The sequence below is a fragment of the Artemia sp. Qi Xiang Cuo genome, chromosome 15 (genome assembly GCF_049724085.1).
Source record: "Artemia sp. Qi Xiang Cuo chromosome 15, ASM4972408v1, whole genome shotgun sequence".
Lineage (NCBI taxonomy): Eukaryota > Metazoa > Arthropoda > Branchiopoda > Anostraca > Artemiidae > Artemia > Artemia sp. Qi Xiang Cuo.
The window spans coordinates 6,929,547-6,954,166 of NC_142808.1; the positions used below are offsets into that span (position 1 = coordinate 6,929,547).

Here is a 24,620-nt window from a genome sequence, read left to right on the forward strand (position 1 = left end):
GAATATCAGGTTGTTGTGTTTTGTTTTTTGTTTTTTGGGGTGGTCTAGTTTCAGTAGGATATTTTAAAATTATTTAGCTGGTTAAAATTGAACACTATTCGCTTTTTATTATTATTATTATAAACATTTGGTTTATTGTTATTTACGTTTGGCTAATAAATTGTAATTAAAACCTTAAATTGCAATTCGGAACATTTAAGGTTCATGTTGAATTTGATTCTAGTTCTTTTGCATAATGCTTCAGTGAAGAATTTAAATTAAGCTTGTTTAGAATTACTCTAGTTCTTCCGTATAATGTTACGCTAAAGAATTTAAATTAAGCTTGTTTACAATTGTTTTAGTTGTTCTGGATAACACCACACTGATGAACTTAAATTAAGCTTTCTTAGAATTATTCTTGTTCTTCTGGATAATGCTACACTGTGATTTGTAATGGTAGTTTTTCAGATCTGTAATACCAATTTTAAAGCAATGAAAATTCCCTTCAATTCAGTTTCTTTGTTCAGTTCACTTCTGCTATTCAGTTCCATTCTCTGTCCTAGGCCTTTTGTTTTTGTTCTTGTGGGGTTACTAGTGATTTGAAAATAATGTGCTAGTTGTTCAACGACATCCATAGGCGTTTTGGTTAAGCCCTTATTCGAATTATGAATATATGTATTTAAAAGATAGTATTTCCTAAGTCAGGCATGTACAATTGATTTTTTTTTTGGTTGGGGGGTAATAATACTAAAATTATTTCATTATTTGAAAAAAGAGTGCCCAGAAATTTAGGATTTTGGGGCCCCCTGTGAAAGTGCATGTTCCAAGTAATCACAGCTGCAACCACTTTAATTTTTACGATCTGTATTTCTTGAAATAAAAACATGAGATAAATAAATCGTGTGAAGTTCTTAGTAATGAGATGGAGGAGAACGACATTTTGTTTTTAGTTTTTTTTTTTTTTTTTTAGGAATCAAAGATGATTAATCACAAATCAATGACCTCGGTAAAAGAGTCAGAGCAACACCTTCGAGATATCATCGACGTTCTTAAAAAAGACAAAAGATATCATGTCCTCGAGCCAGTTGCTGAAGAGAGAACTGAAATGATTATGTCCTATCTTGAAGAGCTTGAAGCTAGAGGTCCACCTCCCCCTCCGACAGCAACAGAACCATCAAGGAGGAAGTAATTCTTTTCAAATTTGTATTGCAGTACTATTACAATTGTTTTTATTCATTTGGTGAATTTTATCATGGGTTGAAAGCACATTGGAAAGTCGTTGTTGGAAGTTTTTTTGTTATTTTTTGACGCAACTACGAAGAAGAAAAATATTGATTATTTATCAATCACATAAATAGTCATCAATATGACATCAGTTTTAATAGTCAAACAGTCAACGTCAATATTTTCTCAAATTGATTATACTTGGTAGAGCAAGGCTGAAAATATCATTGAATTTGCAATAATGTTAAGTATCATTGAACTATGTGAATAGAATAAGATGGTGATCTATTAAACTTTTTATAGAATATTTGAATAGTGGGGAGAATGGAGGGTTATAACCAAATTTCAGTATGATAGAATAAAGATAAACTGGGTTGAAACGTTTAAGCAGTGATGGCTATTAATAACTGTTAATGGAATATTCCGTTAAAGTTTTTTTTTTAATATACTCTAATTCTTTTGATTTGCGGTGGAATTGCAGTGCTTTTTCATATTATATTCGTTCAGAATAAATGTAAACAATAATTTAATGCTAATAACTGGGAAAATAAATAAAACCATGATTGGCTCTGGAAGAATCTGTACTGCCCATTTCCACTGCTCGTTGCCTCTATACAAGTATGATCTAAGAGGCAAGATTTGACAATATGGCCGTTTATATCGGAACCAGAATTGGCTAATTTCTGTTATTTGCTCCGATATTATTCTAATTTGGTGGTCTATAATTTTTCAGAATTAACCTGGCATAGACGTTTTTCTTAGAATAAAATACCTTCTTATATCGGTTTATGTTCGAACCAGAATTGACCAATTTCTGTTACTTGCGCCGATAAAATTCTAATTCGGTGGTCCTTTTTTTTTTTTTTTTTTTTTCAGCATAAACCTGGCATAAACATATTTCTTAGAATAAAAAAAAATAATTAGAATAAAATGCCTTTTTATATCGGTTTACGTCGGAACCAGAATTGGCTAATTTCTGTTATTTGCTCTGATAAGATTCTAATTTGGTGTTCTGAATTTTTTAAGCATTAATTTTTAGAAGAAAAATATTTTTTAGAAGAAAAAAAATAATTAAATAAAATACCTTCTTATATCGGTTTATATTGGAACCAGAATTGACCAATTTCTGTTACTTGCTCCGATAAAATTCTAAATCGGTGGTCTATTTTTTTATTTTTTTTCAACATTAACCTGGCATAAACATTTTTCTTAAAATAAAAAAAATGATAGCTTCTTATTGGATTAGCCTACCATGGGCGAGACCCAGAGCCCAGATTCACCCATGGGCGAGACATGGGTTTTTCTTGAAAATGCCGGTGTTGATGGATGAAATTATGATGGACGTAAAGCATTAAATGTATTTGACATTTTGAGTGTGTAAAGATTTGAAGTTCTTTTTTGTTTCTTTTTTTATGGGGGGGGGGATAAATCGCCATTTTTACGCCTACGGACATGATAAGCCAGTATCTTTGTGTAATAGACATGTATTTCTTATTTTTCTTTACATAAGCTGGATAGCATTAGAGAAAGAATTCTATCTTACCTATATGCCTTACCTCACCCGCTTTCTATTGTGCTTTCTAATGCACTGTCCGACATTGAATAGTTCTTTTGTACTATGTTAGAAGATAAAATGGTATCTTTTGAAATAAACATTTAAAATTTGTTTTTTCTGTTTTTGTTATTTTAGTTACTATATCTCTATTACTCTAAGCAAAGGTGTGTGTATTATTTTTTTTCTTTAGACAAGGAAGAAATTCCTCTTTACATATACGAAATTATAGACCAGAAATTGGAAGCAGAAATTCATATTTGCTTTTAAACAATAGGATTTTCCAGTTTAAATTTTTTAAAGATTTAAATATGTAATTATTTGAGACTATCCAAAAAATTAAAAAAGTAGTAAATAATTCCTAGCTGAATATATGCTGTACTTGCATGTACTTGTATGTACTTGCATCTACTGGAATAGTAGCTCAGTACTTAGTACTTTTAATACTTAGTAATTTGTCAAATCTTTTTTATGTTTAGTTTGTATTATTTTTAACGTCGTTTTCAGAGCTCTTATAAGTATGAGGGACCTAATACCCCTCATTCGCCCCCTTTTTCACTCTAAACTTAAACTTGCAGCTATACTTTGAGTTCCTTTAGGTAGATAAGATATTTTTTTTTTTTTCACTCACAAGCAGGGGTGCAATTTGCTATGGGACAAGGGGGCAATTGCCCCTCTTAGACCTCAGTCCCCCCCTCCCCTCAGATGAAATTTAGTTTCTTCAAAAATATTGTCAAAACTAAGGTAAGCCTGCATAATTTAAGCATCAACAGAAACGAATCAGTTTTCTTTAGTATATATTTACTTTTATAGTACTTAAAGTATCTATAGTACCATATAGTATTTTCATAGCACCAAATGGCTCATTTTTCAGTTTTTAATGTCATTTTCGCTTGATATGGAAAAATTGGCACCGACTCTACCCCCCCCCCCCCATCCCCAAGATTTGACTAAATTATGCCACTGATCACAAACCCACAAAGGGCCAAATTTGGACTTCGGAGTCGACAAATCATATGATTACGCGAAAACTGGCAAAGAAGCAAGGACAACAACGAAAAAGAAAAGGTGCATGTGCTTTCCAGTGTTCCTTGGATAATGCACCCATTGGAACCCTTGTCTTACAACCTTCTTTTTACTGCAGGACTGGGCGTTTTATGCCTCACCTGGCATCTGAAACTCAGATGGCACTAAACTATCGCTTCTACAAGTTTTCATTTAATTCTCATCAGTAATGTACAAAAAAGTTAGGGAGAATAAAGTTTTGGACATTTTCAAAGAAAAATGCCCTTTTTTGTGCTCTCATTGATTTTTTTAGTGACGACTTCCCCCGCCCCCTCCCTAGGAATTGAAAACTAAATTTAGGTAGTTATTAGTAGCTGTTACTCTAGTATTGCTAGGGTTAGCAATGGCACTAGACACCAAGGTCTCCCAACATAAATCATTGGCCTTATTGTATGTTTAGAGTCTTGAAATCGTTCTAATATTTGCACATTTATTTTCCTTTTTTAAGCTGCGTTTCTTCCTGTTTTAAGCTGCGTTTCTTCCTGTTTTAAGCTGCAATCGCAAATGGAAAATGTTGTCAATGTCCTATCCTTTCGTATTTTAACGCTAATACCACTTGCTAGAAAAAAGAATTAAAGTTTAATGGCATTTGCTCTTTCTTTCTCTGCTGCTGAGGCATACTTTTTATCCAAAATGATTCTTGAGAAAAACGAAGTATTTATAAGATAGAAATACAACTATTGAATATGTGTTTTTCAGCCAGAATGGCGGTTTTCGTGCTTCATTTTGTTATTTTGTCAACGGAAAAAAATTATAATAAATCATTGATTAAAAAGAACATTTGAAGAAATCTTCGAGCTTAAGCTCATACTGATAGATAATACTGATATTTACCAAGACAGATAGTCCAAGTAATTGAGAGGCAAATGTTTAAGTGGCTGCACGGGTAAATGACGGGAGTAATCATGACTCTCTTATTAAACACATACTTGTTTGTTAGTTTTTGGAAAGGCACGCCTGCCTTGAGTTGAAAAATCAAGTATTTTGCAGTAGGCATCAAGACATAGCTAATTGTAGAAAAAGAAAAGCCAAGACAGATAGTCCAAGTAATTGAGAGGCAAAAGCTTAAATAATCCACCAGGCCAATCTTTCTGCTCGATCTTGCAAAAGTGACAATGTTCTATAATCCAGTCCTTTGCTAGGCGTCCAGCTCTTTATAGTGTTTATTTATTTATTTATTTAATAACAATTATTGACAAAAAACGTAACATAAACACATCCCCTCCAAATGCCCCATCATGATATGGAGGAGGGATATAAAAAAAAAATGCTATTTATGCTATATTGTTTGTAAATACTTGAAATGAAAATTTCAAGTATTCTGAAACAGAGATTCAACATTTTAGCAAAAAAAAAAAAAAAAAACACAGCTGAAGAATTACGAAAGCAATTAGAATAACAACAAAAAACCAAATGATGATGCAGCTTAACAGATTCCGGTTATTTTTATTATTCTTAATTAAAATTTTAATTTGATTTTCTAATTTATTTTATTTAATAAGATAGGCTTATTAATTTAAAATTTCTCTTACCAGTGGCAACCGATAGTCTTTGTACAAACGTGGGTTTTTTTTTCAAACGTTAGTTTTTGGGGAAATTTCAGAGAACCCAATCTTCTTTTGGGAAAATTCGAGAAAACCCCCAAAAATTCAGATACCTTGGAGGCAACTGTCGCTGACGACGCAAAAATTTCTAGAAAGTTTGAGTATGTGGTGGAAAAGCCTGTATTGGGTGCGTTTTCAACAAGGCCTCATGTAAGAATGAATAAATGTGTATAATTTAAAAGATTTAAAAAAATTATAAGAATACTGAAAACAGACTTTAGGCTGATTGAGATAATAGAAAAAAATTAATCTACTACTATTCAGTTTTTTATTTCAGCAGCCCGCTTTCTATGAAAGGAAAAATCGTAGAAACAAGGGGGCTCATTCAATTGAAAGTTTTTCGGTCCTTTTAAGCTAAATCAAAAGATAATTTTTGCTAAGTTTAGCAAGTTGAAACTTTCAGGTAATGTTGAGGGGTGTTTTAATATATGTGCCCTGGTTGTAAGTAACGCTTGTAAACAACTTTCGAAGAGCCTGAAAGATTTATGCAATATTGTTTGCAATCATTTTTTGCACATTGCAAAACGAAAGGAGACAATAAGGATAGAATTTCAAATGTTCACTCAGGTAGAAAAACACAGACCCCTTGCTATTGCTACTTTTTCTGGCTTTCATTTATAAACTTCGATTGGAATATTCACTAGCAGTAGGATAATCGAACCTTGTACTTGGACTGATTAATTCTTGAAGATCCCTCACTTGCAAATGACCACATACAGATGACATTAAATAATTCTTAGTCAAGAGCTCAAATGTATTTAATTGAATATTGTATAGGATTATCTAAAAACTTGATAGTTTATTTAGGCGCAGATTCTCCTTTTTCGCCGTTTGAATAGCCGTTCGCCGTTGAATTTCGCCGTTTGGTAGAAAAACACATTCGAACTTTAGTTTTGGATTTCAAGAAGTCATCATATAAGTGTGTAACTAGCCCTTTTGCCACCAATCTGCACGATGAAGCTAACTATCTTCGTGACAACAACATTGCACGTAAAGGACGTGATTTCATTGTGTGGATTGGAGCAAGGGATATAGCTGATGGCCATTTTTTCGCTGAAAATCCCCGAATTTGTTGCATTGCAAGAGATTTTTAGATTGAAGCTATCAATGGTATTCTTGATTGTTTTCTCCTCTGAAAAGATCTATGACTTACTTTGCTGGTCTTCCCCGAGTTCTAGTTACGAGCTAAGAGTTCCTAATCTTTATCAGTTTTCTGATTATTAAGATTTATTTATATGGAACAAGGCATAGATGAAACCAGAATACCGATCCATATCAAGTGTAACTTTACCTGAAGGATGAATCTAGAAAATTTAGGCAGCTCCGATATAGCAGTCTATTGGCGCCACATCTTCCCAATGAAGTGTCTTGTGGGACAATACAGATTTTCAAATATTATGAAACTGATTCAGTTTTTTTTTTTTTCAAATATTATTGCCGAGGGTCTTCTCACTTTCAGCGTTATAAAAGAAGTTAAATATGAAAGGGTTCAACAAATCTCTTGTCGACATTAAAAGTCAAATGTAACCTGAATTATGATCTAAAAGGTAGCAGTAGCCATGAAATAGTGTAGCTAGAACCGGAGCTTGTTAAGTGGGTTCTTAAAGTGAAACACTAATACAACCTTGACTGACTGCATTGCTATGAGCAAATTTTTTTATGATTTAGCCAGTGTAGGTATTGACGGATGTCATGACACACTGTCTGATTCTGATTGATCTTTCTCTTCCCATCTGATTGATCCTTTTCGACGTTTTTACTATGATTTATGGTAAGGATTTGTTTTATTGTCATATCCGTTTTTGTTTTTCTGTGCCATTTTCCAGACAACGCGTCTGTATGTTTTTTTCATATTACCTTAAATTACCTTGAATCGCATTAACCAGTGGAATAATGAAAAAATCCTGTAAAATCGCTGGTTAGTGACGATGAGGAGCCATTGGTTCGGCGGTGTCCCACTCTGTTTTCCATGGTTTAGTGAACCAATTCTTATCAACGGCGATCTTGAATGCATCGACAGAAAGAGCGGTGACAGCTGCATTGGGAAGACTGTTCCAGGTGGCCACTATATTGGAGAAATAGTGGTTGCGGAGTCTGCTCTGAGCTTTCTTCCGGAGCAGCTTCTTACTATGCCCTGTTGTCCTGGATGATTCATCAAGTTAGAAAGGCTTCCGAGAAGAGGAATTGGCATGTAGTAGCTTGTAAGCCATGATGACATCACCCCTTCTTTGTCTGTAGACGAGTGTTGAGAGCTGTAGTTTGTTCAGGCAAGATGGATAGTCGAGGTTCTTGCATCCATAAACAGCTTTGGTTGTGCGCCTTTGAACAGACTCTATTTTCTGTTGGTCACCCTTATTCAGCGGCGTGGCAACACACATCCCAAACTCCAGCAATGGTCGCATAAGACTCTTGTACAGCTTAGTTATGACTTTGGATGATATGCTACGTACTGTACGCTTAATTATTCCAAGGGTCTGAAATTCTTTGGCAACCGCTGTTTGCGTGTGTTTGTGGAATTTTAATTCTTCATCGATGACTATTCCCAAATCTTTTTCAGCTCCGAAGAACCATTCGATTGCCTAGAGCCATCTCCTAAACTCATATGGTACTGCCACTTGTCATTCTTTTTCCCGAAATGTACTGTCTTGCATTGCTGAATGTTAAACTTAAGCTTCCATTGGCGGGCCAAAAAGAGAAAGTGAATCCAGGTCTTCCTGTATAGTTGCTCTTGTTGCTGTCTACTCTGTAGGCCCAATCAGCTTTGAATCGTCGGCATAAATGCTCATTTTATTTCTTATAGCCTATGAAGCATCATTAATGAAAATATTGAAAAGTGTTGGGCCCAAGATTGTTCCCTGGGGCATACCACTGTTAACTCCAGTAACCTCTGAGAGGAATTCTTGCCCCTTATCCCCAAACACTTTAGCTCTCTGCTTTCTTCCTGAGAGGAACTGCATCAGCCATTCAACAACCTCCACCTGTATCCCAGTAGCTAAGAGTTTTGCCTTCAAACGGGGATGGCAAACTTTGTCAAAAGCCTTTTCAAAGTCTAATAAGATCATATCAGCAGGGATACCCAGGTCTAGTTCAGTGACATATTCATATGCATCAATAAGATTTGTCTTGACCAAGCGTCCAGATCTGATTCCATGTTGGCTATCCGTAAGTAGTTTGTTGTCAATCAGGTGTTTCATAACAGCGGTATTCACAATTCCTTCGAGGATTTTACTGATTGTCGAGGTAATACTAATTGGTCGGTAATTGGCGACACAGTTCCTGCTTCCACCGTTTTGAACAGGTGTAATATTCGTATTTCACCAATCTTGAGGACTTGTTTAGTATCAAGCGACTTCTGGAACAGTTTTGCCAGGGGGAGGCCAAGCTCTGCATGAGCCTCTTTCAAAGTCTGAGGGTGAACCCCATCAGGACCAGCTGACTTATTTGGGTTCAATCTTTTGAGCCGTGATTCTACATCCAAAGTGCCGACAGTAATAATTTGCATCGATTTCTGTATATCATATTCCGGCGTCTGTGGCAAGTGGGCATCTTCTGGAGGTGTAAAAATTTAATTGAACTGCTGGTTCAGAGCTTCAGCTATATCTTCAGGGTTGCTTATGGTATTCCCACTAACTGAGAGTTCAGTTAATGAATGTCTTCCTGGCTTTTAAGTGGAAGCATACTTCCAAAATTTCTTCGGATTTGTTTTCGACGCTGAAGCTAAAGAATCCTCATACTTGCTGGTAACTTCTCTTGTAAGGTAGCGGACTTTGTTTCGTATTTGTTTGAATTTTTCATGATTTGCCTGCGTTGGGACGTCCTTGTATCTTCTCCAGAACTTCTTTTTCTTTCGGACTGCTAGCTTGATTTCTCGTGTGATGAAAGGTAGCGTTCTTGGCCTTCGTTTCCCAGTGGTTGTCGTGTGTTTTGCAGTTATCTCCCTGAGGACCCTTTTCATCTCAAGCCAAGCTCTCTCTACGTTATTCTTTTCAATAAAAGACCAATCTTGCTTAGCTAAATCTTGCCTGACCCTGTTGTAATTTGTATACGCATGCTTTCTAAAGTTGTTTGTCTGCGGGTACAACTTTAGTGGACTTGTCTGCGTGTACAACTTTAGACGACAAGTTATGGCTATATGGTTGCTTGCGCCAAAAGGTGGCTCTGGGTCTATACTATGGATTGCCTCGTCGTCTTTGACAAATAGGAGATCCAGGAGAGATGGGTTCTGGCCCTCTCTGTACCTAGTCGGGAAATCGATTTTCTGATACAATGAATGTTCTTGTAGGCACTTGAGGAGTGGGCCAATCTGGTCATCGTTATCTCCTGTGGCGCCATAACCACTAACCCATTGAATCTGAGGCAGGTTGAAGTCTCCAACATTTACTATATTATGGCAAGGACGACGATCACTGAACTTAAAGAATTTGCAATCGCGAGGTGGGAACCTTTCGGACAGGGAGAGCTTAGGCTTCTATAAATACAATCTGTAATTAAGGGGGTGACCCTTTAGATCAATTTTTATTCAGACCTGCTCTACCCACGGCTCATACTGAGAACCAAGATTAAGGTCTCCTACCTTCAGTGATGATTTGACGTACAGGAAAATTCCTCTTCCTTCCAGTTTCGACAGATTTGAGATTATTTTGAATCCGGTCTTGATTTGCACATCAGTCAGTGGCACTGAATTATACTTTGGTTCAACTTCAGTGAAGGCAAAGAAAGTCACTTCAGGTCTTGCTGACACTACAGCTTTTATTTCATCCATTTTTGTGGTGACGCAATCCACGTTACTGTAAAGCACAAATAGTCCGTCTTCATTTTAAATAGAGGCATCACCAATATTACTAAGTTCCGACTCGCAAGATTCTAAATTGGAACTATCCAAAGGTTCTCCGCTATGAAGACTTGGTAATACTTTATCCTTACTTACGTTGTGTTCTGAATTATTTGAGCTGGAAAACATATTGATTGAATTTGATAAATTATTGGGATAAACAATAGACGAACACAGGGGAACAGTTAGTTGGGCTGACAGCCCCCTGTCAGTGGCCATTTTTTTTTGATCTGAGCTGAACAGGATGGTTGGTACTTATTCATAATTTGGGTGAAGCGAGCTTCAGCCTGGGCAAGTATTTATTTTGAGAGATAGGTTGAGGCTATCTCACTGGCAATATCCAACTTCTGCTGGGATGTCAGGGTGACTTTTTCCAGGGCTAACAGGTTGAGTATAAAGAGGCACATATCAGATAGGAGGTTCTCACTATTAGGGGATTGGGTTGATGCTTCTGGCCTATTGTCTTCCCTCGACGGGGCTATTAATGGGGGATAATAGTTCTCGTTGATGCAAAGGGGAGATTTACCCTTTGTTTGCGTTTGAATTTTTCCTATTTTTGTTTTTCCTCTAGGCTTGGTGAATGGGGCAATGGGGAGTGCTGGCTTTTTGAGATGTACTCGATTGATTGACACCAGTGGAAATAGGTACCAGAGGTTCTGATCTATTAGGCGTATTTGAGACTTGACTTTGAATTGCTTTACCCTCCGTAGCGGCAAAAGCATAAGGTATTAACCTTTCTTCGGCGATTTTTAGAGCGGCAGCTCTTTGTTTGTACGATGGACACTTAGACTTATTATCCAATCTATGAGGATCTTTGCAGTTAATTCTTTTGGGTTCTTCTTTGGGGCAGATAGAATCCTCATTATGTTGGTTATCACGCTTTGCACAAGTTATAGCATTTGAAGAGCGAACATTTATGCTATTGGATAGGCTGCAACCGGTAGGCTCTGAAGGCTTTTCTTTGGCCAAACAACAGCAAAGGTTGATTCGGATTTACCTCCTCGTTCAAACCAAATAGGAATGATTTCCTGATTATTTGGCATGTAGTATCAGATTTTCCTAATCTAGAGACACTTGACACTGATATAGGCTTCCCTTGCCTATTTGTTAGACCAGTGGCCAGCTCTTGTAGTGCTATGTCTGTTGGGACATTGTAAATAACAATTTTGGTCTCCTTTTTGGGAGGAGACCAATAACCACACTTGATAGACATACTTAAAAGATTAGTAGTTATCAGAAGTTTTTGGATGCTGCTTTATCCTCTAAAGAGGTTAAAATTGCGCCATTTTAATTAATATTTAATGAGAATTCTGATTTAATTATTTTGAAAATCGCCAATCTAATTTGGGCAATATCTTCGACAATAAAAGTTTGCTAAGATTTTGTGGTCTTACTTGGGCTGGGAATTAAGGGCATTTGCTGGAAGGAATTGAGGGGTTTTGCCCCAACTATACTTATCTTCCCCTAAATAATTTTAAATGAAAATATCACAACAAAACAAGTCGGAGTACATAAAACCAGATGCAATCCGTTCAAGCTTAGTCCTTACTTCTCAAAATATCTTCAGTATTTGGTTTCGACATATATTTCAGTCTTTTTAACTAGAAAATCCCCCAGGGGTGGAGTCCAGCTTATAGGAAAAGGGGATACATCAATAAGCAAAGTCAGAAAAACTTTGTCTTGAACACTTCTAACCGTAAATAAGGCTTTCACTATCTTTTTAACTTTGGGGTGGGGAGAGGGTAAAATGACAAAAATTTTAGAAACCCATTATTAAAATTTGACTATTTCCTAGGTTTATCTCTTTGAAAATTATTCCACGAAAACCTACTGCAGGGGTATATAGGATCTAAAACTTAAACAAGGAAACAAAATCAGCACCGGCAAGTGTTATTTGCAAATTCCCTGAGCCAGCAACCATTTTAAATCTAGTATTCTCATCTCTTAGAGTGAATCTAGAATATTTAATTTTTATGAATTTGCGAAAACTGAAAATGACACTAGGGTAGTTTTGTCACTTTTTTTTTGTTTTTTAAAAAACAGTAAATCAGAGGACCATAAATAGAAAAATGCATGAGTAAATGTTAATGTGCGAAGCTTTTCTTGAAAAAGAGACTGTAAGCGAAATAAAAGCCACGGTTAGACTTTTAGTTTCCTTTAGAACAGAAAAAGTTGGATTTTCCTGCTTCCAATTCTTATGAGAACTGATAGTCTTGATCTGCAAATGATGATGTTGAACAGATTAAAATTATTTAAAAGAAAAGGAAAAAAAATATAAATTTAAAATTAAGTTTTGTATTTTTGTTTTTAATATCAGGAGGAGGGAATCTAAGGATATGGCTTTTTGAATGCCTTTTTCAACCTTTTTTGCCCAAATTTCAGGGTAAAATTTACCACTTGAAAAACTAGACTTTAGCAACCATTTACAAGAAAAGTTACAAGAAATTCAATGTAACAACGATTCAAGCATTACAGATCATGTTGGTGAGTTGAAGCAAGCCCAAACTGAATGGTATATAAACCTGAAAGACAAAGAAGCGGCCAAAGAACTGAGAGTTACTATTCTAAACGGTGATAATCCGACTTTAGACCCTACAATGAAAACTCCTACCTTTTCTGGTATAGCTATACTTGTACCCACAGAAATTGATGCTGATGCTCTATTAGCCGTAGTCCCGAATTGTGTTAATGCAGAGCAAATCCGAGCAACCAGGTCCTTCAAACTACAGTTTTCCCTTAAAAGTTATCTGCAACATGCAATGCGGAACCCGCCCTTGATAGGATACAAAAGACTTCATATTGATGAGTTTATTTATGTCCCACGCCGTTGGTTCAACTGTCAAAACTATGGACACCTAGCATTGAAATGTGAAAACTATAAAAGTTGCACTAGATGTGGCGAAGAAAGGCATGTTTCAAAAAAAGAGAATCCTTGCAAAAATCCTATTTGGTGCGCGCTTTGCAAATCCAATAAGCACCCCTGTTATAGCATCTGTTGTCCCGAAGTCCTGAAAGCAATGAAGAAACCGCAATAACAAGAGCCTCCATTTCATCTCTTAAAGTAACATCTTGGAATATGAACGGAAATCTGCGTGATAAGGTGCCAATTATAAAACAATTTCCCAAGGATCATGACATAGTTTGCATACAAGAACACTTCTTAAGCAAGGATAGTTTGGATTGTATCACGTTCTCTGACAAGCATCGGTTCTTTATTAGAGAAGCGAAATTAAGCTGTAGAGGAAGGCCATCTGGAGGCATTGCTATTGTAATTAAAGATCACATCTCCGCCGAACTTGTCAAGCAGCAAGACAGTTTTATCGCAGTGGACGTCTATGGTATTGTTCTGATCTGTGTTTACCTTCCTACTAATTACAAGAATGATCGATCAGAGAGAAAATTCAACCTATCCTGCGAGAAACTTGCTAAATGTGTGTTGAGAATAAAGCAGTCGGGTCATGACTATTTAATTATTGGCGACTTCAACTGCGACCTTACTGACACTGACAGTCCCAAAACACAAATAGCTTTAGGAGTCTTACCAGATGGCTTCAAGGTTGTGGATAAAGATAAAAACTTCAGTTATTGTCATAACAGTGGCTCTGTATCTAATCTCGACCATGTTGTTACATCATTCAATGTCCAGAACGAATCTGTGTCGGTACTAATGGGTGGTACACTTAGCGATCACTTACCTATATCCTTGAGTTTCGCTTGCCCATTCTCTGAAGTAAAAAAAAACGCAGCTCCAAAGCTCAAAGTTGTGCAAGATTGGATGCTCGATGATGCTGCGATCCAACAGTATCAACAAGTGTGTAATAGCATTCTTGAAAAGATCAAAGTCCCTTTCCCGCTACTGATGTCCAACAGTGACATCCCGGTCGATGAGCAGAAACTTCTGTTGAACATTTACTCTGCATCAATATGCCATGCCCTTCGGTGTGCCGAATCAGCAGCCGTACCCTCTCGAAAAGTTCGAGTAAACACTGAAATTAGAGGATGGTCCGCTAACCTAAATTTAACAGAAGCATGCCAGACTGCAAAGTTCTGGTTTCGCCTATGGTGTGACAATATTAAACCAAGATCTGGGCAAGTCTGGAAAGTGAAGAATCATACTAAACGTGCCTTTGCCAATGCCTTTTTTAAGCACCGTAGAGACATAATTGACGAATACAGCAAGAAAAGCAAGTCCGATCCCAAACTCCTTTGGCGGAATTTAGTGAAGCCCAAAGAATCGATCTCTGAGGTCCCCCTTCCAACAAAAGAGGCCTGGAATACTTACTTTACCGATCAGTTCAAAAGTCCTGACCAAGCGCTACGGAATTCTTACCGGAGTGAGCTAGATGAAATGCTAAAGTTGTCAATAGAGAACATGTTAGTTAATAGAAGTATAATACGTAAAGGCCTGACATAGGTAAAACAGAAATTTTCGAGAGGTTTCGATAAAATTTGTGGCCAGCATTTACTCTATGGTAGTGAACAACTTCTTGAACATGCATCATTATTATTCCAAATTATCGTTACCAGAGGTATCGCCCCGGATACCTTTTGCATTGGTGTAATAACACCTATTCTCAAACCAGGGAAGCCTCCCTCCCGGTGCTCTTCATATAGGCCCATTACTGTGTCGACTACACTATGTAAACTATTTGAGCTTCTTATTCGTGACGAAATTAGAAGCAAGTGCTCGGGTCCCCCAGACCAGTTTGGGTTCCAGCGATTGCTTGGATTTGAACATGCCCTTTACTCGCTGGTACCTTTACTAACTGACGCTGAGAAGGACAATGATTCCTTAGTTTTAGCAGCCCATAATCTTGCCCGTGCTTTCGATTTATATTTTACTCTCCACGAACATATTTTACTCTCTGCAGCAGAGAGAGGCATAGAAAATTCGGTCATCGGACCCCTTGATTCAATGTATAGTAATCTTTGTGTTAGGATAAAGTGTCCTGTTTGGGATTGTGATATGCTTTTAGAAATTGATATACCAGTGAAAAAGGGTATTAGGCAAGGAGCAGTAAATTCACCAGATTTATTCAATAATTCCGTAATCGAAGTGCAACATGAAGCACCAACAACGTGCATTTTATGTGGGATTAATGTGTCGCTCATAGGTTATGCCAATGGCATTTTAAACATTAGTAGAACCCTAAATGGAATAAAGAGTTGTTTTAGTGCATCAAAGGTAGAATATGCTCGTGTCAGCCATACATTTAATCCATCGAAAACTGAATTTTTATTTTTCATTTATAAAGTGTCGACTGAGGACATATGCGTTATGCTAGATGATACGGAAATCAAACCTGTTCCATCACTTACTTACCTTGGAGTCCCGACCGGTACGTCACTCAAGGCCACACGCGTACTTATTATCGCTGATACCCTTAGAAAAGTTTGTTCTGCATATGGAAAGCTTGTCCTGAGCAAGGCGAGATTTAGTCGTGATATTTTAGCCCAATTGTATAATGCATTTGTTTTACCAAGTTCTCTCTACATTTCTCCGTTTTGAAGTTGCTTCATACAGACAGGGAAGAAAAACTTGCACATATTTTATTTTAAATATGCTAAGTATATGCTCGGACTACCAACATGGTCCAAACACCAGTCTTTGATCTGGATTGATAGACCCTGCCTTGGCAGTTCCTGCCAGAGTAGCGAGTTTTCATAAAAAGTTCATGACTCTAGGTCATCCTTGGGTAACTCTTCAGGGACAGACTTGAGTTGATTGTGTTATTTGAATGTCGATGTTGAGGGTCCATTTCATTGTATATATTTGTGTTAAACCGTACTTTGTTGTTTGTCTTTTCTTTTTGCATTTTTTTTCACTTTTTTATACACTGCCGCCCATTGTATCTTTTACAGTTTTGGCAGGTAATAAATCTATATTATATTATTATTATTATTATTATTGCTTAAAAACATTATTTTTTTTTAAAGTAGTTTTTTCTTAATAAGTTTTTGTATTACAGGTATTATAATTAACCGCAAATTTTATTGCATTTCGGTAGGAAGAATACCACAAAAAAAAGATTATTCAGTTAACAGCATCATTTTACACTACCGCCGCATTCGCAACAGTGACATAAAGCACATTTTGAAATTGAAAAGGCCATTTTGAATTAAGAAGTCTCAAGCATGTTTTCAGGCCATTGAAATTTTCAATTGGTAATAAAATTGTTATTGATTTATTGCTGTGAAGTAAATAAAGGTTAAGAATGGTGGCTCTCCAGAAATTATTTTTTTATTTTTACACTCGAGTTTAAATTTTTTTGCACTTAAAACAAACCTAATTTATGGCATTCTAGATATAGGCTACTTAAGTTCCCCATCCAGCCTCATAATTAAATGCTGTTAAAACTTTTACTTTAGCTCTTCCTATGATACGCCTACTCAATTTTCTTTTTAATGTTCCAGCTGCCCTATGAATTAAAGGATTTTTTTGGTTTTCATCCTCCTAAATAGGGGGGGGGGGTAGCCTATATTTTTAGACAGTAAGCCTTAATTCATTTTATCTGTTTTAAATGAAAATTTTAAATAGGTCAACTTTCCATCTCTCTAAAATTATTAACACCTTCCTTGTTCCCTGTACCAACAAAATATTATGATACTTCAATCAATATTTAGATAGGCTACCCTACCTATTTCATTAGGCCTAGATTGTAAGAAGGGTTTAAGTGTATGACTGTTCCAATAGGCCTAGCCTACACAAGGAGACTGTCAAGAAAATAATTCTTACTTCATAATATGCAAAATAATTAAAGATAACTTATTTTCCAGTGGGAGAACCTTTATCTTCATTTCTTTCCTTTTTTTCAACTTTGTAACAAAATTTACACAAAAAGTGGTAAATTTCTAGGTGGCATGATAATTTAGCTAGAATGATAGTGAAAACATCATTTGATGCCTTTTTTATGCTCTTTCATAATAGCCTACAATAATTGCTTCTGTTGCAAATTGCGGTAAAGTTCTACCAAATCATATTATTGAGTTAGGACAAAAGTGAATACACCATTCAATGCCTTTTTTTATGCTGATTACAAATATAATAAATGATAGAAATTCATTTCTATCAGAAATGAATTTCAGCCCCCCCTATAGGCTATATACCTAACCCTGAATTGGCATTTATAGGGGGGAAATGAATTTCTTCCTCCAGTCGGCAACAACAACCACTCAGTTATCCTCTCTGTTTTTTCCTTGAAAATACGTCAGCAACCTAATCTAAGTCCTCAAACTTTGATTGACTATCAAGCAATAAAGAAGAAATTAGCCTCAATAAATTGGTCGAAACTAATTATTTCTGATATCAATACATATAGGAGAAATTTCTGATAAGGCAATCTGGATTGCTCAAAATTACAAGATCCAACAAGGAAGAATTCTGGTTGCCGCAATGCCTTAATCAGTTCAGGGTCAGCAACTGATTTAGTATTGTGAAGGAAATCTGGGATTGTGTGTCTGCTGCTACATTTTTGAGTGGCATAATACCAGAAAGATTAAGGGTTATCCTTAACTTCCTCAGCCAGTATTTCCTTGAACCTTCTCTTCAACTCCTTTATTTGGTTTGTTGTTTGATTACAAAAGGATTTGAAGACTAGATAATTTTCTTTGGTCTTATTTTTTCTACAGCAATTCCATGTTCTGTGTTTTTGATTGATTAGCTTGCTTACTTTAGTTGTTGAAAAAGATAAACTTTTTGCCTGTTTTACCTGAAAAATTCTGGTGCTTGACTTTTCAACATTTAGAATTTCCATTTTTATGTTTGACCGACTCTTCAATATCATCAGTAATAAGCATTTTCCAGTTGACTTTGGCAAATTTATCAGAAACTATTTTGTAGTTTACATATTTTTGTTGCTTAGAGGAAGCTTGTTTGGTAGGCAGATATAGCTCTGAAATAATTACTACATGGTTGCTATTACCAACAACTGTGGTTATTACATTCTTAATAAGAAGGTCAGGGTTACTGAGTATACTTACTTGTACTTGTTGCAGGACCAGATGCGGATGCCTCACCCGGCATCTAGAAGACTACATATGATTGACTCCCATTTTTCACGATCTTGTGCCAGATCTTCAGCAAACCGGAGCCAGCAGCTCTCCCACTTTCTGCCAAACTTTTGAAATCCACCAATGAGGTTGAGGTTGTTTTTGGCAGTTGTCCACCAATTCTTAAATTGACTGCCAGGTTGCCTGCACCAATCTGGCTATGGGACCTGCACCAATGGCAATCATGGTGGCGGGTTTGATGTTACAGCAGCAGTGGCACACATCAACATTTGAGATTCTATCAGAGTATTGAATCCTCAGGATTTTTCATAGACAGCAGTGGTCAAAGACTTCCAAATCATGGAGATGAAGCACCTTCAGTGGCCAAGTTTTGACTGCATAGAAGAGAACAGATCTAACAGTCACTTTATAGACAGAAAGTTGTATGCAGTTTCAAACTGGGAGGATGTGATGATTCTGGCTACTCCCCTGGTTTGTTCAGACTTTGGTCTGGTTGTGACTGTGGGATGTGCTTGGAACTTGGTTCTTGCTGAGATTCATCAGTCACAAACACTTGTCTCCTTTAAAAGACATATGAAAAGGTTCTTATTAAAGGTAAATATTAAATGATTTTTAGTTGTTTTGTGTTGTTTTTTTTTTGGGGGGGGGGGGGGTTGTTTTGTTTTGTTGGCTTTGGATCCTCGATGATGTAGAGAATTTTATTTTGTTATTTATTGTCGGGTGATAGGAGGGTCGCTGTTTCGTGTTGACTGTCGGTGAGTTGACTTCTTTTCCATATATATTTATAAATTAGACACTGTTTAGTATTGTTTATGCCAAGTTTGTTTATGCCAGGTTTTCCATGCTACCCTCTTAAGTATGTATAATCTTATTTGGTCAAGCCAAAAGTTCCCAGATGCTTGGAAGATTGTCCGGGTCTTTTCTGCTTTAAAACCTTCTTACCCATCTAGTGACCCAATTCTAAACGACCTATACCTGTTTTACCAGCCTTCAATAAAGTCCTTGAAAGGCTTATTTTATCAAGAATTGAGTGGTTTGCTGAAATTAATAATCATTTTGCAAGTGAACAAACAAACTTCAGAAAAGGACATATCTCTGTGGATTACATCACTCACCTTGAAACTGCTGTTTGTAATTCTCTTAAAACCAGACAGGCCATAATGATAGTCCTGTTTGACTGGTCAGATGCCTATGGAAATGTAGTCCATAATAAATTGATTGATCTTTTAATTAACCTATATTTTCCATAATCTTTCATAAGTTTCATGAAGTCCTTTTTAAAGTATAGAAGTTTTTAAGTCCCAGCTAATGATCAAAGGGAAAAGACGAACCCCATTACTAGATGTCTTCCCTATTTAACGAATCTGAGGCCATTTTTATCCAAGTGTTTACTCTGAAGTTTTTAAGTGTTGCATTCGTGTCTTGGACTTCTCGCATATAGGCGGGTCGTATGTAAGACTGAACAGAGTACTATTCTTCTTCAAAGTCTTATTCAACAGGAATAACAGGATATACGATTCGTTTTGATATCTTCTTAACTTTTTGTTTTACAATTTTAATAAGTAAAACCAAAGTCCTTGTTTTTGCTATTTGTTCAAGAGATCCTCCCGTTTCTCTTCAATTTTCCTCTAGCTAGATCCTATATTGTAACTTAATGAAGCTGCTTTGCCTAGAGATATATTCTAAAATGCAATGGAATTCACATATTAATTCTTTTAAATCCATGATCATCTGGAGACTTCGTGTTCTAATGAGACTAGCTGGAAGTAAATGGGCATGCTACCCTAAAGTTATTTTGGATTCTTATAAATTATATATTTGAACTGTTCTAGAATCTGGTATCCAATTCTTCTCGATTTGTTCATCATCTGCATTTAAAACCCTTGAATCTTTACAAAATTCTGCTATTTGAATTACTCTGGCTTTGCACAGGCATACTCCTCTGTCTAAATTAAAACAAATGTCTGGTTTGGTTTCCCTAAATGAAAGAGCATCCAGTCAAATGAAGAAATACTACCTACACTGCAATCCTGAATTCTAACCTGCCTTGGCACGTGGATAAACAGATTTTTAAGGCATCTATTGATATTTTAAAGAAGAGTCTTAATTGATTATTGTTTATGAATTCATAATGAAGGCATTAAAAAGAAGGAGGTTATTCATCATTTGTTTTGAGAATGCAGAAGAGAGCATGAGTGAGCGTGAAGAGCCATATTGGTACTAGCCAGCCTATAGGTCTTAAACTGCTGGGAATAGGTGACTCAAGTCCCTGCGCTTCCCAAAACCCATTACTTCTGGGAAAACACATTTCTATGTGGGAGATTTCATACAAAGAAAGGTCACAACACATCCCTTGCTTGTTTCTTCCTTCACTTCACCTGCAAAGTATATTTTCTTCTTCTTGCCAACAAATACAACAAGAATGAAATCACCCACACTGATTTTGTCCTTTTCAGTTGGAATGTCATCCATATCAGCATCAAGATCCGAGTCATTGTCCAAGACAATTTCTCTTTATTATCAAAGCTTGCATCCGCTTTGGTGAAAAGTGCCCTTACTTCTGTAGTCTTTTTGCTTGATCTACTGGTGTTTCTTATCCCACTAAAAACAGGCTTTTCAATTTTTTATTTCTTCTTAGCTGACAATTCTTCAATCAAGGCATTTTTAACTGGTGTATCTGTGAGAACTTGAGATTTGTCCTTCTTTCGTTTGATTGCATCAGTTTTTTGGCAGAGCTTTTGGATAGGGTCTTACTGCTTCTGGACTAGTAGCAGCAGACACTAATGCCACAGGAGCTTGAGAAGTTGTCAAACACCCTAGTTCAGCCTCTGAGTGGCTCAAACTATCTTCTGCATCAATTTTATTGGACACAGTTCTTTGTGAAATATTGGATAGCTAGGGTCTGTTGGTAACATCAGAGGCTAGGGTCCTCATATCCAAACACATGGCAATTGCAGGGCCAGATTCCAGCAACCCTGAATCCAGTGGTGATATTCATTGAAGTCAAAGCACAAAGAAAGGCATTTCCAACTAATTCTGCAACGTCTTAAATAGAAATGGGTTGTCCTGGATTCTTTGTCATCCACGTGACACAAGCAGCATTGTAGTATGACTTGAACAGGCTGTAACAACTTCTGTCTAGTGGCTGCAGTTTATGGCTTGTGTTGGTTGGGAGGGTTAACGCAAAAATGTGGGACTTTTTCATAAGCTCAAGTGACTAGATGGTAATATGACTGGCGTGATTTGCTGTCTACACTTGGCTTGCTATGGTAAATGAAATGCTCCAGAAAAACAACAAAGTTCTCTCCACTCATCCATCATGAGGGATGAGAAACACCCACACTCCCTGGCAGAGACCCTTCATCATGTGTGGGAGATAATTTACCTTTGGGAAAATCATGAATGGTGGGATAACAGTACCTTGAGCTGACACTGCTGTATACATGGTAATCAGTACGCCTCTTTCTCAAGATGTAATCCTGCCAACTTGTTTATTTCCCTTCTCAGCAACTATTTTCTTGGATTCTGAACCATATAGGGGCCAGTCTCATCTAGATTCCAAACATCACAAGCAACAAAACTATATTTATGCAACAGTTCCTTGTATGTGTCTAAAAAAGCATTGACTACAGGTTATTAAAAGTAGTTGTCCTTGCAATACTTGTCCCTTGTGGAGATCTGAGAGAAAGTATTGGGTTACGCTGTAAGAAGGCCCAGAGCCAGTCCTTACCAGCTGTTCTAGCTTCTTCCCAATGACGAATATCCTTACCAAGTTTCTCTGCAAACTCAAATGCCAAAGTTCTGACTGCTTTTGGCAACAGTCTGTAGTGAAAATGGGATGCTCTGACAAGATGTTGCTCAAGACTTTTCTCTTCTTCAGCCATGAAACCTATATGTGCGCTTTATACCATGGCACAAACTGCTCTAGTGTAACATTACTAACATCAGTTGCACTTGTACAACCTTCTTCAGAGAATTTCTGGGCATAGCATTTTAGAGTTGAGTAGAGAATATCCATCTTGCATGCAATGATGGCAAATTTTCCACCTTCCAGTAGTTTTTACACAGCTTGTCTAATGACTTCTGGGGGAATGTGTTTTCTATTGTAAGTCCGCATGTCTGTTGGATCTCACCTAGAAAGATGACATAACAATAACGAAAAATAATTATAAAGATCTGCACTTATGGAAAAAATGTGATTCTTTTTTCACCCAGTGGGGTAGGTTGGACCGTGCACCTTCAAAGTGACCAACCTGCCCCCCCCCCCCAAAAAAAAAAATGTCCAACCTGCCCCATACAGGATGCACGAACAAACACGGCTCCATGAAAAACTGATCATGTTGAGAACTTGCTTCCAAGCCTAAAAGGAAACAAATTAATAGGCTGCTCTATCCTGGAGTCATTTCTGAGATTGACCTTCTCATTGTCTCTGAAAACAACATCTAGCAACTGTCTAGCAACAGTCTAGCAAGAATTTCAGAATAGCAACATTTCTAGGAAAAAAAAACTCACCAGAAAAGAGAAAAGTTTTGTCCACTCTTTTCATGTGGAGGCTACTGCTGCCATTTTTTCATGGCATGACTGCACTGTAGTTCCTCACATTCAGTAGGAGTTTCCGATTATTTTTTTCAACAGATGGCAGACAAATATCCAAGTGTTCAACCTGCCCCACTGACCAACCATCCCCAATCTCCCCTACACTGCTTGTGATCAAGAACACATCCACTTGGCATACATCAGGCTCTACTTAGGGGTGTTTTGCTTCTCTCCAATAAACTTGACAGCATCCAAAAGATAAGCTGACCTTGGAATGTCAGGGATGTCTATAGCTTCATTGGTTTAGTCATTTGGTTTAGAAACTTACCTGAATTTTGGTGATTTAATCTACGTTTTAAAGTTGATTAACCTCTTTCAGGAAAGAAATTCTGTTTCAGGAGGTCCTAAGCAAGAACAAAGTATTTATAAAGTTAAATCAAGAGCTGATTAACCTCTTTCAGGAAAGAAATTCTGTTTCAGGAGGTCCTGAGCAAGAACAAAGTATGGTATTCAAAAAGTTAAATCAAGAGTTGAGTAACCTCAAGACAATATTTTTGTCATTCTCAGACTATTGAAAAGTTTTATTTTGTTTATTTTTGCAGTCAACACAAGTTCACCCTCTTGTTGAGTATCACTTATATAAAAGAATAACCATGGTCAAATTGGATTAGCGTCAACTTTTTGTTAAGGACAAGTCCTGTCTCTGAATTTTGGGTAAATGAATTACATGTCAAGAGAATTTTTACAGTGTTTTGCAAGAAGTGAAGTATTTTATATAGTTGGCAAGTTTCCTTGTAGTTTCACTTACACATTCACTTACATTCACAATCACTTGCACATTGGTGGTCACATATTTATGGAGAAGACACTTGACCAATGGAGTTGTATTTCTATGTTTGATAGAATGAGTGTTTTGAGAACATTGTGAAAAATATAATTTGTGCTTAGTTAGAAGAAAAATGCATCAAAGCATGACCTGTTTCAAGAATCAATGATAAGCCAAAATACCCATTCTGTGTGTTTTCTGAAGACTCTGCTAGTCCTATGAACAGGGGTGTCCTGAGAGGGAGGGGGGGGGCTTTGAGGGGCGCACCCCCCCCAGCTTTTTTGGCATTTGGGTAAAATTTTCGCCAAAGGCAAAAATTTCGGCAGAAATTTTGCAAAATAAGCTGAAATTTAGCAAAATTCTTGATTTCTGCAGAAAATTCAGCTTGAATCAGACAGTGATTCGGTAAAATTTACGAAGATTGCCCACTCCTCCCCCGCAATAAAATGAGCCTCAGGACGCCCCTGCCTATGAGAGGTGCATTACAAATACTCAAAACAGAAACTTTCACATGTTAGTTGGTGTTGGCCATTTTTCAAATTTTTGATTCCCTTGAAAGCTGTTCCAAGTACAACAATGAAAGATATATGTGACTTCCTTTGCAAGTCACAAAAAGGAAAGAATTTTTAAAGATTCAATCATAGATTCCCAATAGTGTTTTTCTTTGAACCAGATTTCACAGATATGCAAAAAATTGGAAATTAAACATCTTACCTCGTCAGGCTGTAATCTTCAATCAAATGGATTACGTGAGAATCATGTGAAAGCAACATAATATATAATAAAAGCTTATTGTCACGAATGTCCTAATCCTTTTGGTGTTTTTTCCCTTTTGTTCAGAATTTTTTGAACTCTAATATTTCCTCCTCAACACTGTATTTAATTCACCACATAATTTTTTTCAGGTAGCCTCTTTCATCTTTGAATATTCAGTTGCCATTTCCTTCCATTGACTATGTTGATTGCTATAAGGAATGCATGGGTAATTTAGTT

General features: G+C 36.7%; 3 protein-coding genes and 1 pseudogene across 6 annotated transcripts in view; 3 read left to right on the forward strand and 1 right to left on the reverse strand.

Moving 5' to 3' along the window:
• LOC148943275 (uncharacterized) overlaps positions 1-2,869 on the forward strand; it is a 114,317-nt gene extending 111,448 nt beyond the window's left edge. The window contains exon 22 of the mRNA XM_089101567.1: positions 950-2,869. Coding sequence (XP_088957693.1) covers positions 950-1,168 — 219 coding nt within the window. The 3' untranslated portion in view covers positions 1,169-2,869. The remainder of the gene's footprint in view (positions 1-949) is intronic.
• A 10,462-nt stretch (positions 2,870-13,331) lies between these two features.
• LOC148943276 (uncharacterized) lies at positions 13,332-15,764 on the forward strand. The gene is made up of 2 exons (XM_089101074.1): positions 13,332-14,629; positions 14,732-15,764. The coding sequence occupies exons 1-2, from the start codon at positions 13,332-13,334 to the stop codon at positions 15,762-15,764; spliced, it is 2,331 nt and encodes a 776-aa protein (XP_088957200.1).
• A 591-nt stretch (positions 15,765-16,355) lies between these two features.
• The window catches only part of LOC148943277 (uncharacterized), a 46,509-nt gene continuing 38,244 nt past the window's right edge, over positions 16,356-24,620 (forward strand). For 2 of the 4 annotated variants that reach the window (XM_089100876.1, XM_089100880.1), the window contains exon 1: positions 16,356-16,420. The gene's annotated coding sequence lies outside the window, so the exon portion shown is untranslated. Of the gene's footprint in view, positions 16,421-18,735; positions 18,860-24,521; positions 24,610-24,620 lie in introns of those variants that run through there. The other 2 variants (XM_089100878.1, XM_089100877.1) reach the window with 2 other exon arrangements.
• Positions 20,576-21,710, reverse strand: LOC148943278 (uncharacterized; annotated as a pseudogene).

Excerpts from the sequence above, each read along its gene's own strand:
- LOC148943276 (XM_089101074.1), top strand. The coding sequence starts at position 13,332 with ATGAACGGAAATCTGCGTGATAAGGTGCCAATTATAAAACAATTTCCC. Across the intron at positions 14,630-14,731 it reads AAGTTGTCAATAGAGAACAT|TGAACAACTTCTTGAACATG; the intron begins GTTAGTTAATAG and ends ACTCTATGGTAG.